Source organism: Trachinotus anak, unplaced genomic scaffold (genome assembly GCF_046630095.1).
Source record: "Trachinotus anak isolate AG129_WGS33_773 ecotype Australia unplaced genomic scaffold, CSIRO_AGI_Tana_v1 ptg000016l, whole genome shotgun sequence".
Classification (NCBI taxonomy): domain Eukaryota; kingdom Metazoa; phylum Chordata; class Actinopteri; order Carangiformes; family Carangidae; genus Trachinotus; species Trachinotus anak.
This window is the reverse complement of record NW_027273867.1, coordinates 4,645,202-4,660,732: the sequence shown is the minus strand read 5'-3', so window position 1 is coordinate 4,660,732 and position 15,531 is coordinate 4,645,202. Positions and strand designations below refer to the sequence as shown.

At 41.7% G+C, this 15,531-nt stretch overlaps 2 protein-coding genes and 1 long non-coding RNA gene across 6 annotated transcripts in view; 1 reads left to right on the top strand and 2 right to left on the bottom strand.

The window, feature by feature from the left end:
* Nucleotides 1-1,209, bottom strand: part of hivep3a (HIVEP zinc finger 3a) — a 51,727-nt gene extending 50,518 nt beyond the window's left edge. For all 3 annotated transcript variants that reach the window (XM_071499656.1, XM_071499657.1, XM_071499658.1), the window contains exons 1-2: nt 1,003-1,209; nt 581-687 (exon numbers count right to left, since the gene is read on the bottom strand). The gene's annotated coding sequence lies outside the window, so the exon portion shown is untranslated. The remainder of the gene's footprint in view (nt 1-580; nt 688-1,002) is intronic.
* LOC139633757 (uncharacterized) lies at nt 276-4,380 on the top strand. The gene is made up of 3 exons (XR_011693812.1): nt 276-708; nt 2,285-2,412; nt 2,793-4,380. It is a non-coding gene; the product is annotated as an uncharacterized lncRNA (long non-coding RNA).
* Nucleotides 4,381-5,225: 845 nt separating this feature from the next.
* serinc2 (serine incorporator 2) lies at nt 5,226-15,104 on the bottom strand. Of its 2 annotated transcripts, none has more exons than XM_071499654.1 (10): nt 14,972-15,104; nt 12,763-12,924; nt 12,216-12,403; nt 11,965-12,044; nt 10,908-11,045; nt 10,173-10,342; nt 8,584-8,674; nt 8,262-8,424; nt 6,140-6,355; nt 5,226-6,053 (listed from the first exon to the last, which is right to left on the bottom strand). In XM_071499654.1, the coding sequence occupies exons 1-10, from the start codon at nt 15,008-15,010 to the stop codon at nt 5,915-5,917; spliced, it is 1,386 nt and encodes a 461-aa protein (XP_071355755.1). In that variant the 5' UTR covers nt 15,011-15,104; the 3' UTR covers nt 5,226-5,914. The 2 variants fall into 2 exon arrangements, with proteins under 2 accessions (XP_071355755.1, XP_071355756.1); XM_071499655.1 differs by lacking the exon at nt 14,972-15,104 and adding an exon at nt 13,998-14,132.
* Between the last annotated feature and the right edge of the window lie 427 nt (nt 15,105-15,531).

Sequence of the window (15,531 nt, the reverse complement as noted above, 5' to 3'; positions counted from 1 at the left end):
AGCCACACACACGGCTTTCAAAATAAAACTGCATCACAAAACCAGGCAATCCTGCTCCTGCCACTGTTCCGGCCATGGCTGCTCTCTCTCTTTTAAGCACGGCATTTTAACATCACCCCAGCCGCTCTACGCGAACGACTGCTCCGCTGTTTGCTGCACAAAAGACACGTTTCATTTTACAGGCGTTTCATTTTAAACCTTAAATCGACACACTTCCTGTGTCGCTGTGTCCAACTCTGGCTCGCTTGCCGCAGCTCACCACCACCTCCTCCCTCTCACAGACAATGAATGAAGCCCGTTCGGGGAGCGGACAAGCCCAGGACCGGCGCAGGGAGCTCAACACCCGCCTGATCCGTGGGCCACAGAAACGCTACACAAACAGGACAGCGTCCTCTCTCAGCTCCGGGTCGCCTTCACATTTTACCCCACCGCCCCGACCAAACAGCGACAAGAACAACACGCTAAATAGTAACAGGCGCCCTGCCAGCCCCTGTAAGATGTCAGCGTACACCGCAGGCACACAGCACACGGTAACACGGAGAGCCGCGGCCCGCTGACACCAGGTGCGAGCCAACGTTACCTGCAGGATGCTCAACTTCACTTCTCTGCGGTGCGGCCGCGGCGCCAGGAGCTTCGTCAAGTCAGCCGAGCTTCTCCAGGCGGAGGCAGGAAATCTTCGAATGTGGCCTTCAAAATAAAAGCGGGAAGGTGCGAGCCTTGAGACGTTGACAAAATTGGAGCGGGGGCCAAACACTGAAGCAATGCACAATATATATCCCTGTCTTTGATTTATCTTGTCAACTCACATGTAGCATTAACAGTTGGCTCACCTGTTTTGGTCAGAACTTCATTCACGTTACATTTTTGACCGGAAACGCCAAATTTCATTCTAGCTAACTTGACAAAGTCATCCTCAGCAACACCTCGTACAACACACAAGTTAACAATAATTATGCTAATGTGTCATAACACCTCTAGCTGCTGACAGCGGTCTGTCCTAACCTGTCAGCCCTGGCGTCCCGCTGGAGCTTGTGCCGGACAGCTTCAGAGAGGCCGCGCAGATGTTAAGGTCCGGTGCAGATGCTCTGTGGCAGCGACAGGCAGTGAATCCTCCTCAAAGTTGATGCCGCAATTTGCCACCGCGCTATCATCACCACTGTCAATACCCCGTACACACAAAACGTAGCATTTCCGGGTACAACTTTTGAAACAAAAGCCAACAAAAAATTGTTAAGTAGCCTTCAGTTATGAAGCTATAAAGGGAAGTAAATGTGCTCAAGTAAAACAACCTATTTCATTGCGTATGTAGGTTGTCAACAAAATGGGAGATGACAATGACATCTCCCGTTTTGTTAAAGAAAAACTCTGATCAGTTTCTTCACTTAAAGCAATTATTATCATACATAATGTATCATATAATGTCATGAATCATAAAAATGCATAATGTTTTGGTTTTTTTTTAATGCCGAACATGTGTATTGTCACGGGCGATTATTCTGAAGGTAAGATCGCAGAACTTCCGGTTTGTCTCTGATTTATTCAGAACAGCTTGACGACTGTCAGCATCCCGCCACAGCTGGAGCGCGAGACAAACAAGCTGGCGCCTCAAACCATCGCGCACTACCGCGAGACCACGCCCCCTTACAGTAACATTAAAAATAAAAATACGTATAAAATCACAAAATCCGCAGGATTATTGAAGACACCAACATTTATTTGACCATCTGCTTTAGTCACCCGTGCATTTTATTGCCGTTATCGTCATTGCCATTATTATTATTGCTATTAGGTTCTCTACTGTGTTGAAGCCAGAATTTTAATGTTGTCAGTGTGGGGGAGTTTCTTAAAAGATATCTAGAGTTTTAAGAGTGTACAACGGTTTAATGAAATTAAAAAAAATATGTGGAAGATGCAGAACAAGAAGATGAACCCTAAAAACGTTTTTTTTTTAATCAGCTGAATATGATCTCATTCCTAATGTGGTGTCAGAATCAGGAGAGTTGTACTCATCAATTATTCAACAAATATTTGCTTGTATACTTTATCTTATTGATTTGAATATTGAAATTTAAAACGTGAAGCATTCCCTCTAACATCTAATCACACTGTCATCATATTCCAGGAACATGGGATGTGTCCTGACATTATTTTGTCCTTGCACACTTAAACCTGTGAAAACAGGTGTGACATGTACACTTGTTTAATGAAGACTATTGGGGCTGCCCATTAAAAACCTTCATGTGTCATGGCTGCATTTAGCTTGTTTTTCCACTTGGGTTGCCAGGTTTTTCGAACCCCCCCGAGGAGGAGGTGTATCATTGCTGTTGACGATGATGGTGATGAGGATGATGAATGTGAGGGTCCCCGAGGGCAACGCCCAGAATACCACACCATAACAGGCAGAGGAGCGAGGTGAGCCCCTAATAACTGGCTTATGCAACTGATCAGAGACTCATTCAGGATTATATAACAGCATTAGGTCAGCCTGCTGCTTACAGCTGGGCCGGGGACTACCACTGTCACTGTCATCCATAACAATGCGGGTCAAATCACAACCCCAGGCATGAATATACTGTTTCTTTGAGTGGGTGGAGATAGTGTCACGGTGCAGCAGGATTGTCAAAGTCTCTGCATCATTAGCCACTAAAAAGTTTCTGGAGATAAACTGGACCAACGACAGATTGCTAACATAACCGCTCACTGTGCTGAATTAGCCTGCTGGATGTTCTGCATGTCAATGTGAAGACCCTAGTTCTTTTTTGTTGCGTCTCTCTCCCCCTCTCCTGCTCCAGGTGTCACCGCTCCTCCAGTGCAGTACTAAAAGGTGCGCAGCGGCTTCCCATCTCCATCAGTCTGAAAACTATCAGCACAGAGGCTCTGATTTCTTCCTAACATGCCCTTTTTGGTTCACTGTTTCTCTCTGTTATGATAAAAGTCCAACTTTAAAATAAGGTCATTTTATTAATTGTCCAACTGTTTTGTTACATCATTAACACCTTGTTAGGTTATACATTAAATCTTTTAAAGCCCCTGAAATTTTGGCTTAAAATTGTTTGTATTTCTTTATAGCATGATATATTTATGGCCAAATAAGCAGGAATCAAGTTAGAAAAAATCTAATCTGCTTTGTTGTGGTTTTGTTGACAGTGATCAAAATCCCAAATAGTCGTCACATTGTGATTCAAATACTGTTCGATTTTCACTGCACAGTGATATCACCTACTTTTCAACTGAGCCAGTTACTGAAATGGGTTTGGTGTTTCTCACTGAAGCTGTTTCCAGTTGAAAATGAGCTTGGTAGGAAGAATCAAAAGGGGAACTCAACAATATGACAGATCAGAGTCTGTTTACAGTTGTTGGGGAGTACGACTGCATATGTGAGAAAAGTCGTATGAAGCATTTTGTTGCTTCAGGGGAAGCTGGATAAAATCTCATCAGTTCCCTCAAGTGATGTCACTTGAGTCAGCATGAACTGGGGCTGAAGACAACAAGTTCGAAAAATTAAAAAAAAGAAAGAAAAAAAAACAACTGACAATGTGGCATGAGAAAGTGAGCTCATCAGGGACTTCATCTTTGCCTGAGGCTACAGGCTCCAGGCTACATTAACTGCTACTAGCAGACCACATACTAACCTCCAATCTGTTAAACACTGTGTTAAAAACTTAAATATGAGTATTTCTTTAACCCACAAAAAAAAAAAAAAAAAACATAGGAAACACTATCACTGCTGATTGTTTGGGGCAAAATAACCCCTCATTAACAGAACACAGTACACAGAATACATAACAGAATATAATGACAGACTGCATAATGAAGTTACTGACACAATTCAGACTATCAAGCTGAATTAAAAAGGGTAAATGTGTGGGGCGGTCTGGTAGTCGAGTGGTTAGGGCACGTACCATGCATGAGCGCAAGACACTCTTAGGAGGCAGTCACCGGTTTGACTCCCGATCGGTCCGACTCTTTCCTACATGTCATTCCCCCCTTCCTGTCAGTCTCCACTGATCTATCATAAAGGCACAAAAAGCCCCCCCCCCCAAAAAAAAGGGGGGGGGGATAATTAACCCCTAAAATTTCACCCCTAATGATGTCATTTTGCCTTAGGTGTACAGACTTCAGATTTTTTGAAGAAAGACTGCATTATGAATTGGACATTTGGAGTTTGAAAGACATTTGCATTTACCAATACTTTTTGCTGCAATATGGGAAATAGAGTAGAGTAGAACCTGGTATATCTGGAGCTTCAAGTACTAATACTGCTTTGATTTTGGTCATTTTTATGTTAATGTGTGTTTCCCAACTGTGTAGAAGTTGCTGGAGAACCCGTTTAATTCATCCATGTGATTTTTATGTGGTGTATTAGATGTACTGCAAGTGCATTTAAGTGATCAGGCCATGACATCATTAACTGCAGAAGTATATCTGATGCAGATATACTTTTGTCTGGTTGTGCTGTGATGGCTCATAATGCAGATAAACTGGTTTTATTTGTGATGTAAAAGGCACGAGTGAGAGGAGAAGTCAAAGAGAAGAAGAAGAAAATGTTATATACTTACTGTGTGGGTAAACGAGTGGACAGTATTGATGCAGATACAGTGTCTGGGATTTGCTACCAAGACATCCGAGCACAACTTCAGACACTGGCCATGTATCGTTCTTCTCCGACACAAGCCTTGAATGAATTTTGTTAAGGATAATGAAGTGTTGTGTTCAGCCCCTCCTGCTCATGCTGATCTTGTGATAGGGGTAAAGCACATTCCCTCTACATTACTTGCCAAGTGTGTGTATGTGTGTGTGTGTGTGTGTGTGTGTGTGTGTGTGTGTGTGTGTGTGTGTGTGTGTGTGTGTGTGTGTGTGTGTGTGTGTGTGTGTGTGTGTGTGTGTGTGTGTGTGTGTGTGTGTGTGTGTGTCTGCTGCACTGGGGAATCCTGCGTAGAAGGAGCACAATAAATCACAGGATCATGTGATTAATGGAGGGAGGGCAGTGAGGCACTTGGAAACACATGTTGACTGGACTTCATGACATTTTGTTTGCTGTTTCTGAAGAAAACAAAATGAATCACAGGGTCGTATAAACAAAAACAACAGGTTTAGAAATCTTTCACCACAGATGTCAGAATCAATTGTATATAATCAAATGTGGCCCGTCTCCCACATAGAAACAGTCTAATGTGATGGACAACAGACCCACCTGCTGGACAGAACCACTGTCCACACTTTGATTTAAGACATTACACACAGTGTCAGCTTTATTGGTTATAATGAAACACACATTGTGCAAGCAACTTTACACTGAAAACTGAATACCATAATGACATTTTAAGATATCAAAAATGGTCCCTCTGAATAACTTGTGTGTATATAATATAATAAAGCACTCTTGTTATAAAACGAGGCACTTAAACAAAGCTGTACAATAAAAATGCATAACTAGAAAAAGTATATCTCAGTAATTCAGACAGAATCTTTCCATAAAGTCAAAGTGAGTTAAAGGGAATGATTTTTAAAAAACACCATGTAAATGTTGTGAAACAAAGCAAAACAGCAATTTCCCAGAGATAATTTAAGATTCATTTGGACTTGGCGTATAAAGGCATGTAGTGCTCTCATTTCTCATATTTGTAACAGTGAAAAAAAATTTAAAAAATAACCTGAGGCAAAAAACTGGAGTGTGTTATCAAAGCTCAATTCAGCCTCTGAAACACTGAAAATTTCAACTCAAGACACAAAATCCCAAATTACGGTAACTTGCAGTGGCTTAAGGTGAAAAACAAAGCATATCACCATTTCAGTTTCCAATTTCAAATGTGGTTTTAAACATTCAAGCGGTATAACATGAAGCTAAAGCTATTTTTCCTTAAGTTGGAAATAGCAAGAGGCTACCGACCGATGTTGACAGACTCTACCGTCTTTAGTTGAAGTCTCTGTCGGGGAGCACCAGCGGGGCCACCAGGGTCCACAGGTAGATGGCCAAGCCGAGCCAGCTGGAGCCGATCTTGACCCACACGGCCGGCATGGTGGTCTGCATGGCCTGGTAGTCGCTGTCAGGCCTGGTGGAGCAGAGTCAGAGGGAAGTCAGTGTTGGAGGAAAGTCGGCCTGTGTGAAGTTAACTGACCAATAATAAACGATACTTACTTGTACCAGTTGGTGAGGGTCATCATGATGTAGAGAGAGGCCAGACAGAGGCTGAAGTGGAAGAAGGAGTAGCTGTAGGTGACTCCCTCCTCTTCATTGTCCACAGCCCGGTGGACTCCGTCCTCTCCGTTGGCGGGCTCATAGCTGGCGGTCAGACCCTGGCCCTCCTCAGTCTGCATTAGCTTGTTCACCTGGGCATTGTTGGAGGAGCGAATACTGTGGTGGTTGAGAGCACAGGGACTCAATAAATAACTGAAACATCTGCCTCAGACATTTGTACTTAACTGTAAGTTTAAAAATGACAGTCAACATCCTGGTCTTTCTTATTTTGCTGAGAATTCCTTCTAAATTAAAATTTGTTTCCGGGTTGAACTTGGTCCTAAATGTCTGTGTTTATTTATGGGACTACAATATAGTCTCCAGATGCAAATTAAATTAAAGAGATACACAGTATCATTTGGCCAAAGTCATGTAATGAATTGTGTGTGACAATATGAGCACTGAGCACTTAATTATGACACCATACTAACACTGGGTAGTTCCTCCCTTTGCTCTCTCAACAGCCTCAATACTTGGTGACATGGACTCCATAAGATGTTGGAAACCTTCCTTTGGGACTCTGCTCCATGTTTATGTGACATGACATAATTTCTGTGGATTTGTCAGCTGCACATTCATACTGCTGATTTCCTGTTCAGCCACATCCTAAAGGTGTTCTCCTGGATTCAGGTCTGGAGAGTGGGGAGGCCACTGACGGTCACTGAACTCACTGTTGAAACGACTTTTGCCTTGTGACATGGAGCATTATCCTGCTGGATGTGGCCATTAGAGGATGGGTAAAGATATGGATGAACATGGTCAGCAACAACACCCAGGTGGGCTTTGGCATTCAGATCATCATTGATTGGTGTTAAGGGGCCAAGGTGTGCCAAGAAAACATTCTCCACACCATTACAGCACCACCACCGGCCTGGGCTGTTGACAAAAAACGGTTGGGTCCATGGATTCATGCTGTTGATGTCAACTTCTGACCCCACCATCTGCTGCCTCAGCTGAACCCCAGATTCATCAGACCAGGCAATGTTTTTCCAGTCTTCTACTGTCAAGTCTTAGTGGCTCTGGGCCCTCTGCAGCCTCAGGTTTCTGTTCTTGGCTAACAGGAGTGAAGCCTGACGTGGTCGTCTCCTGTTGTATCTTATCCACCTCAACGTGAATTGTTGTCTATTCTAAACTGATTTTCTGCTCACCACAGTTGTACAGAGTGGTTATCTGAGTTACTAGGTCAGACTGGCTGTCAGCTCCTCTGTGCTCTCTCATCAACAGAACTGAGTAAACTGAGTAAAAACTCAAGAGACTATTGTTTATGAAAATCCCAACAATCACACCACAGTCAAAGTCACTGAGTCACATTTTCCCTCATTCTGCTGTTTGATGTGAACATTAACTGATCTGGATCTGCATAGATTTTTCATTGTGCTGCTGCCAAATGATTTCATGAATAAACAGGTGGTACAGGTGTTCCTAATTAAGTGCTTGGTGAGTGTATTTACAACATTTACATAGATAAACACTGATATTTTTCATTTTGCTTCTCTAAAGCTTGAGTAAACTGAAAAAAGTATAAGTATAAAAGTGTAACTACTTGAGTGTCAGCACGAGGTGAAACCCAGCAGCTTCCTGTTTCTCTTGGCTGAGGTTTTTCTTTCCAAAGTTTCTGCTCCTAAAGGACCAGGCCTGCAGTGACTTAACTTGATATGAAGGCAGTTTGGCTGCTTTTAAAAAAAACATTTAAAACCCAAGCAATCGTTCGCCTCCGGTATGTTCATCTGGTTGTTTCTCCTAAAGAAATCAATATTAACTTACAACATGTTGCAGAAGTTGAACAACATCAGTTCCAAATAAGCATTTCTTTTGCAGTCTTCCTACACTGACAAAAGCTGCATGACAAACACAACTCACACCTCCTCTGCTGCCGACGTCTCTGACAGCAGGAGAAAGATGCAACTTGCATTCAGTTAAGTCTCTGTAACCTGTGTGTGTTTGAAGTTATTTCTAAACATGTCTACGTCTTGTAAAAGCAAGTCACAATGACATGAAATCACCTGCAGTGACAATAAACTACCTGGCATAAAGGGTACAGAACAAGAAAATCATCAATCCCACAACGCCTTGAGCATCCCACCACTGGACGTTTCCAGGGGCTGAGGTAGGAGGAGCAGGCCCAGGCGGTGGAGTTGGACTGACGCGCTGGACCAGACTCAACAGACTCGGGTTACACTGTCGGTCTGAAGTTGGACAGAAACAACAATTTGAACAGTTGACAATATGACAAGAGACTGTTGAAGTTCTAATCAGTTTTAACAAATGCTTCCTTTGCACTCCTTTTTGAAGTCCGCTCATCTGGTTCAAGCAGTTGTGTTGCAACTAAGATTCATTAGACTTACTGGGGTTGTTGGTCATAGCTGACCAGGTGACGTACATAGTGTAGAGGGAGATGAGGGAGGCCTGGAGCAGGCCTGAGCTGGGCTGAGCCTCCTGTGGAGACATAGCGTGGGATGAGTTGGAAAATAAATGATTGTGTCAGTAAAATAAAAGTCTCTTCGTTGGTTCAGTACTTTTGTCCTCGCTCACAGATAACAGAGGGTCACAGCTGGGACATCATGATCATTAATTATGAGCTGGTCTTTTAGATTTAGCATTACACAGCAGGTGTCTATACAATAACAATATACAATAAGGTGTGCATTACACTAACATGTTACACGATTCAAAATTAAGTTGAAGTGTATATAAAATCGGTTAGAATAGGGTAGACTGAAAACCTCAATGCAACATCAGTGAGTACACCTGTGATTTCCATTTAAGGCTAATTGCATGGACAAGGTTATAAAATAACCTGTGAACACCACAGCCTCCTCAGGTTTAGCCTGGACGGTATCTAATGCAACCTGACTCAACATGTAAACTGCCTGAACAAGCCAGAAACCAGATTTCACAAAGATGGGAGAGGGCTCAAGAGCATAAGTAAGTTCGATGACACAGTTGCAGCAGTGGTTAGGAGGTACAGGAAGTGACATACTATAAGGTATATATTAAGGTGTATTGGCCATCCAAAAATAACACCATGAAAAACAGAGAGCTAAGCTTCTGACTTGTCTGTGTAAACTGTTGTTTCACTCACTGATCAGACAATTCAAGGGACATTTCATGAAGTCAACCTCTACGGACGGCGTCCAAGAAGAAAATGATTGCTCATAAAACAGCGAAATTAAACTTTGCCAGCATGACAACATGAGAAGAAGCTGGATGAATGCTGGCAGCACAATGTTTGGTCAGATGAGTCCAAAATAAATTTGCGTGGATCAGCTGGGCTCCAGCAGGTTTGACATGGACCTGGCCATGACCACCAGAGTGACTTCATAATTCCGACTGTGAAACATGGAAGTGAGAGTGTGCTGATATGACACAAGGGTTTGTAAAGAAGAAAAAACTGAAAACTATGACCTGGCCAAGTGTGTCCCCTGACATGAGTCTGATAAAGCAGCATTTCAAAACAGAACACAGAGCAAGAAAACCGCTCCAGCAAAGAGCAGCTGAAAAGAATCATCTGTGATGAAACAGCAGAACATCTCTCCACAGATCTGTACATGGCTGGGACCATCTGTGCCCCAGAGGACAGAACCTATCATCAAAAATATAAAATAAAAATAAAAGAATGGAATCTCACTAATGAAGGTTTACTGACGTTTGTAACAGGTGGTTCTTTAATATGAACCTTTCATCATAGTTTAATCACTCAAACATTTGTTTTTCAAATGACTTTGCTTCATTTTACCTGAGTTTCAGCTAAAACAATAAAATCAGGTTAAATAGGATTTGTAATTACTTAACATTTTAGTCATATTGGCCAGAGTATGTACTCTCTTGTGTTGTATGCAGTACATACGTCACAACTATTATACATGAAGAATTAGGGAACAAAATATCAACATTTAGGAGTTTACGTTAATAAATACGCATAAGTCTACATTACCTGAACTTTGGGAAGAATGGACACGATGGACACAATGATGCAGAATATGAAGTTGAGGCTAATGAAGACCTTGTGCTCCGTGCAGTTGTCAGGTTGGATGTAAAACACGTAGAAGAGCACAACGGCAGTGAAAGCCAAGGCGTAGTGGACGAGGGTGAAGGACAGCAGAGCTGCGAGAAGAACACAAACAAAGAACAAAATCATTACTCAGTGAAACCTGAGGGTGAAACTGTTGGTTGGAGACGCAGGATTTGGCAGCTGGAATCTGATGACAGCATCAGGTAGTTTACACTGGTCACTTTCCATTAAAACTCAGATGTGGTGTAATTTCATGTAGTGTGATTACATGTCAGCTGTATATTTTGTTGGTAAAACAATGGCACAAAAACCTTAATCTGAATCAATGCTACTTCAGTGTTCCAGTCACATAAATATGTGATTTGTGATGATTTATTTACAGAAGTGTAATTAACTTTTGCAGGGTGAACAGCTCTCCTTATGTGATAAAACTATTATTTTTATATATATATATATATATATATATATATATATATATATATATATATATATATATTTTATTTTATTTTTTATTATTTATTTATTTATTTTTTTAATAAAAATGGGGAAGTTCTACTCAATTACTGGCAGCTTAAGTCCAAAAAGTACTGTCCTTCAAAAGCCCTTTGGCAAAACCCTGATTTATTGTGTTACTTGGAGGGAATGTGGCCGTTTTACCTGCAAACCAGCACTTGGAGTTTCCGTTCTCTGCCTTCTCCAGCCAAGACTGGTTCCAGGAATGGGCAAAGTCCACCAGCAGGATGAGCTGGATGATGATGAAGATGAAAGAGCCCACCATGCCGAAGTAATACCACACTGAGTGGAGACAGGAAAATCTTTACAAGGTTAGTGGCTACGCAGTGCCAGAGATATCAGTTTCACACCAATCTTAAAGTGGATCCTCAGTATAGTGTGCAGCATCACAGTTCAGCTTCATCACTTCTGATTGTCATATAAATTAATATTCAGTTTATTTAAGAAACACAAGCATCAGAGTTGACTCATAGACTTGGAGGTTCTTCAGCATTGCTTTTAATCACGTGCAGTGAAACTTTACTTGATAGTTACAAGTGGTTATTTACCATCAACACAGAACACATCGACTACCTCCTCTACCTACCCCCAAAATCAGCATAAGCACTGACCTTCAAAAACTGGTTCAAGTCCTGTTGTGACAAGGACTGGGTATCATTCAATATATTTGATACCTGAGTTTAAGTATCCATTACTAGATTTAAACCACAGACCTTCTACCTTCAGTAGAAATCTGAGCCAGCATTCATTGCCAACTGAACTGTTTTTAATAATGATAAATGGAATACATTATGCTTTTCTAGTCTTGTTGACCACTCTCAGCACTTTACACGAAAAGCCACACTCCCCAGTCACTTGCACATGCGCTTTTCTATCACACTCACACACAGTTACACAAATATGACACATCCAGCGCAAATTGGGGTTCAGTATCTTGCCCAAAACTTCAACATACTGCCTAGAAAAGCTGGGAATCAAACCATCAACCTTCCGATTAGTGGACAACTTGCTCTATCTCCTTGATACTTGGTACAAACATATTTTGGTGAACAGTATCTAGCTCTAATGAAGTATCTTATTTGTCTGAAGGTGCATGAGCTCCTCAAGGGTTTAGATAAAATCTAATCTGCCAAAAAAAAAAAAAAAAAGCAACATCACACTTGGCTTCAGTCTGGCTAAAACTTATGTTGTGGCTTCATACCCGTATTAAAGATGCCATCTGGAATGAAGAAAGCTCCCACAGTGATGCCAACCAACACGAGGAACTTGAAGAACCAGAAACTGAGGAAGAGAAGCAAAGTCATTCTAAATATGAAGGAAAGTAACAGGAGGGTTTTTACTCAGCATAAACACAATCTTTACACATGCAGTTTGCATGTTTGGCCACCAGAGTGCAGCATTCTCTTATCATACTACACTGTACTGAAGCGGCACCGAAGCCACCGCACGAACCCATTTTGGATGGTAGCTCGGGGGTCCTTGCTGCTGCGCACTCGGATCATGATGATGGAGAAGAGGAAGAAGAAGCAGGCCATGGCGAAGCACATGCGGTACACTGACTTGTAGCCCACGATGATGTCACAGTTGACCTTGTTCTCTATGCCAGGTATGCTTGTGCCACCCATACAGAAACCTGGAATCTGACAATGTGAAAGCATACAAAGGAAATTAAGGGGCAGGCCAAGATTAGACTGGGTCATCTAGGGTGATTCGTAGTTTGGGAATATCTTTAAAAAAAAAAAGATTCCTGTGGGACATCCGGTAGAAAAATAACAAGCACATAATCCAAGCATCCTGCCCAGCTGCTCTATAATATCACTCTTGCTGGGTTGCAGCCTTATGAATGCAATTTGAATTATTTTCCTTTTTTCACTTAAATGACACATGGGCTCAGAAAGATTTAAGAGAATTTAGGCCTCATGAGATAATTAATGGTACCTGATGCAACATCCCCATGTGGATAATTTAATTCGATCTAATCTCATTTTATCTAATATACCTTTTTCAGATGTTCTTCCATGCCTGGCAGAATCATAACAATAGACACCAGAGTCCCGAGCAGCAGCAGGAAGGAGAAGGCCAGCCGGCTCATGGTGGAGTTGTATGTTGAAGGGCAACATGATGACAGGAGGCAGGGGGCCGAGCCACACAAACAGGACGCCTGGAGAAGAGGCAGGGGAAAGAATTAGCAGGGAGTTCATACTGATTCATATTTTATGAAATTCAGGGACAAGGCTCTGGGTTGTGGGATAATCGGTGTAATGCATGCATGGCTTGCAACGAGGGTGGGGGGTGGGGGGGGGGGCACAAGAAAAGAAAAAAACAACAAGCAAATAACACTGTGTCTCCTATCAGGGCAACAATCTTCCTCCTTCTGCATGCTTCTGGAAAAGCAGAGATAAATGATGATTCACAGTGACAGTAGTCACGCCTGTGATTAGAGCTGCAGTTATAACAAATCACTTCCTCTCTCTGTTTCTTATCCAGCACTGCGAACAGGATCACAGAGGATTCCTGCATCATTCAGACGCAGACTGCTGAGAGGTGTGTGAAGCACTGAGGCAGAGACTGTAGCTGAAATCAGCCATCCTTCACTAAACACGAGTCTGTGACTACACAGGCCTTGGGTGTAAACACTGCAGCTCTAACGAGAACAATCTAGTTTCCATGGTTCAGACTGGCCTCTGCCATCCTGCCTTGGCAACAGAAAACTCTTATCTTAACAGTTAAAGAGAAAACTACACAAAAACAACAAGACTTTACTCAAGTATACTTAAGAATATTACAAGGAGCTCACAGTGATAACACAGGATGTTAAAATTACAGTGCCCATATAAAGAGTTTTTTGCAAGTTTAACACTAAAAAAGGCTGGATATTAAACCTCAATACTTTTCTAGTACAGACTGAAACATGAGTGATTTATGTCAGAATTCTGCCACTTTGTACAATAACTTTAGGTAGCACTCCTTGTGTTTGAACATTTCACATTTGAGAAATCTAGCTTCAATTGCTAAAAGAAAAATTGTTTTATAGCAAAACATGTTTATACTTCTCAAAGTAAGGTATCAAAAAAGAGTAACTGTCTTCATTGTGCTACTGAAACAAAGGCACAAGTACCCAAAATTGTAACTGATGCCCAGCTCTAACACTGATTTGCAATAGATGTTAAATGGATGAAAAGAAAAAGTGAAAGGGAAAAATAATCTCCAGCAGTCAATCTGAATTAGATCTACCTGCTTGAGCAGATTTACAGCTGTTCCACACTGTCTCCTATCACTTGACCTCTCTGTGCTCTGAGGAGTATTATGACTCTTGTGTCCTCCCGCTGTCTGGTACACTGTAATAAATTTGTGGATTTGTTTGGTTTGTAATTTTCCTTTTCTTCATTATGCTGCTTCTGATGGGAAGTTGACTAAGCAGCAGTTGGATCCCTGAAATATACAAATATACAATAAGGACAAAAACAGTGACGCCCTATTCAAAGGGAATGCGTAAGGTCTTGAGTAAAACCCGGAAATGGTGCCGTCCTAGAAATATCTTGTAGATCTAACAGATGTATCGTTGAACTTTGTTCATAATAACCTACTTGTTGCCTTTAGAAATTCTGAAACTTTAATTGACGAACTGCCCTTTGAGGTAAATAAACGTAAATAAAGTCAAAGAACAGCACAGAGACGCCCCTTCCGTCACACCAACCCATATACAGAAATCTGACAATTCACTGCCGCCTAACATGTTGGTAATGTTACATGTATGCATTTGTAAGCATGTAAGCATTTAACGCTATAACTCGACCCAGTTTAATCCGGATATAAACTTAACAAGGTGACACAAGTTTGTCAAGTTAATTGCTAATGGGGTGCTTCATTTCACAACTTTGAGTGACGGGAGGACGTTTAACAAACTGTAAAACTTTACAACAACTCTGTGAAATGTGTCACCCGGTTCATTTACCAGTATTTATCACCAACTAGTCTTCAAGTATTCAGAATAAATGTTATATCACCGGAGACGTGGATACATTTACCGACGGGCAGCCGTTTTTAGCTAGTTTCACATGACGTCATGTCGTCGAAACCAAAACAAGCTAATGTCTTGGCTAAACAACGCATAAACTTTGTTAAATGAACCAAGAAAGTGTGAAAATGAAGAAAAACACTCTACGTATTCCGTAAACTAACAATAATGTAACAATAAGTAGACTTACGCAACTGGCGAGGGAACTCAGTGCCAAACAAGCACCCATGTTGACTTAATTCACAAGTCCGATGAAAGTCGTAAACGTTTGAACAGTTCAGGAAGAAACCGAGGTGAAACGGTGACGTCAAGTCAGTTAAAACAAACAACAGGCGGAAATGTGCTCATGCCCTTCAAAATAAAAGATACCACGCGTGCATTAACGCGCACTGCTTGTGACATTCACCATAACGGGGTGTCAAATTATTTCAGTTTATTTGTTTTTTTCATTTTGGGGTAGATATCAATATGGATTACGAAGAACCCACGAAGTATTTTGATAAAGCGTTGTTTTTGCGTTGACGTCTGCCTTGACGATCTGTTTTATTTTAACGACAAATTCACTCAACTTCCGGGTAAATCCGGAGAAAATACATCTGTGAGTTCACTTTACACAGGGCGCTGTTAACAATCGGGAGCCTGTATTTTGCCTGCTGCTCACCAACACCCAGACTGTGATCGGGACAGTGAGTCGTCACTCCAAAAGTTTGACCAAAAAGCGCAAAAAAGAATCCATCCCCTTGTTATAGC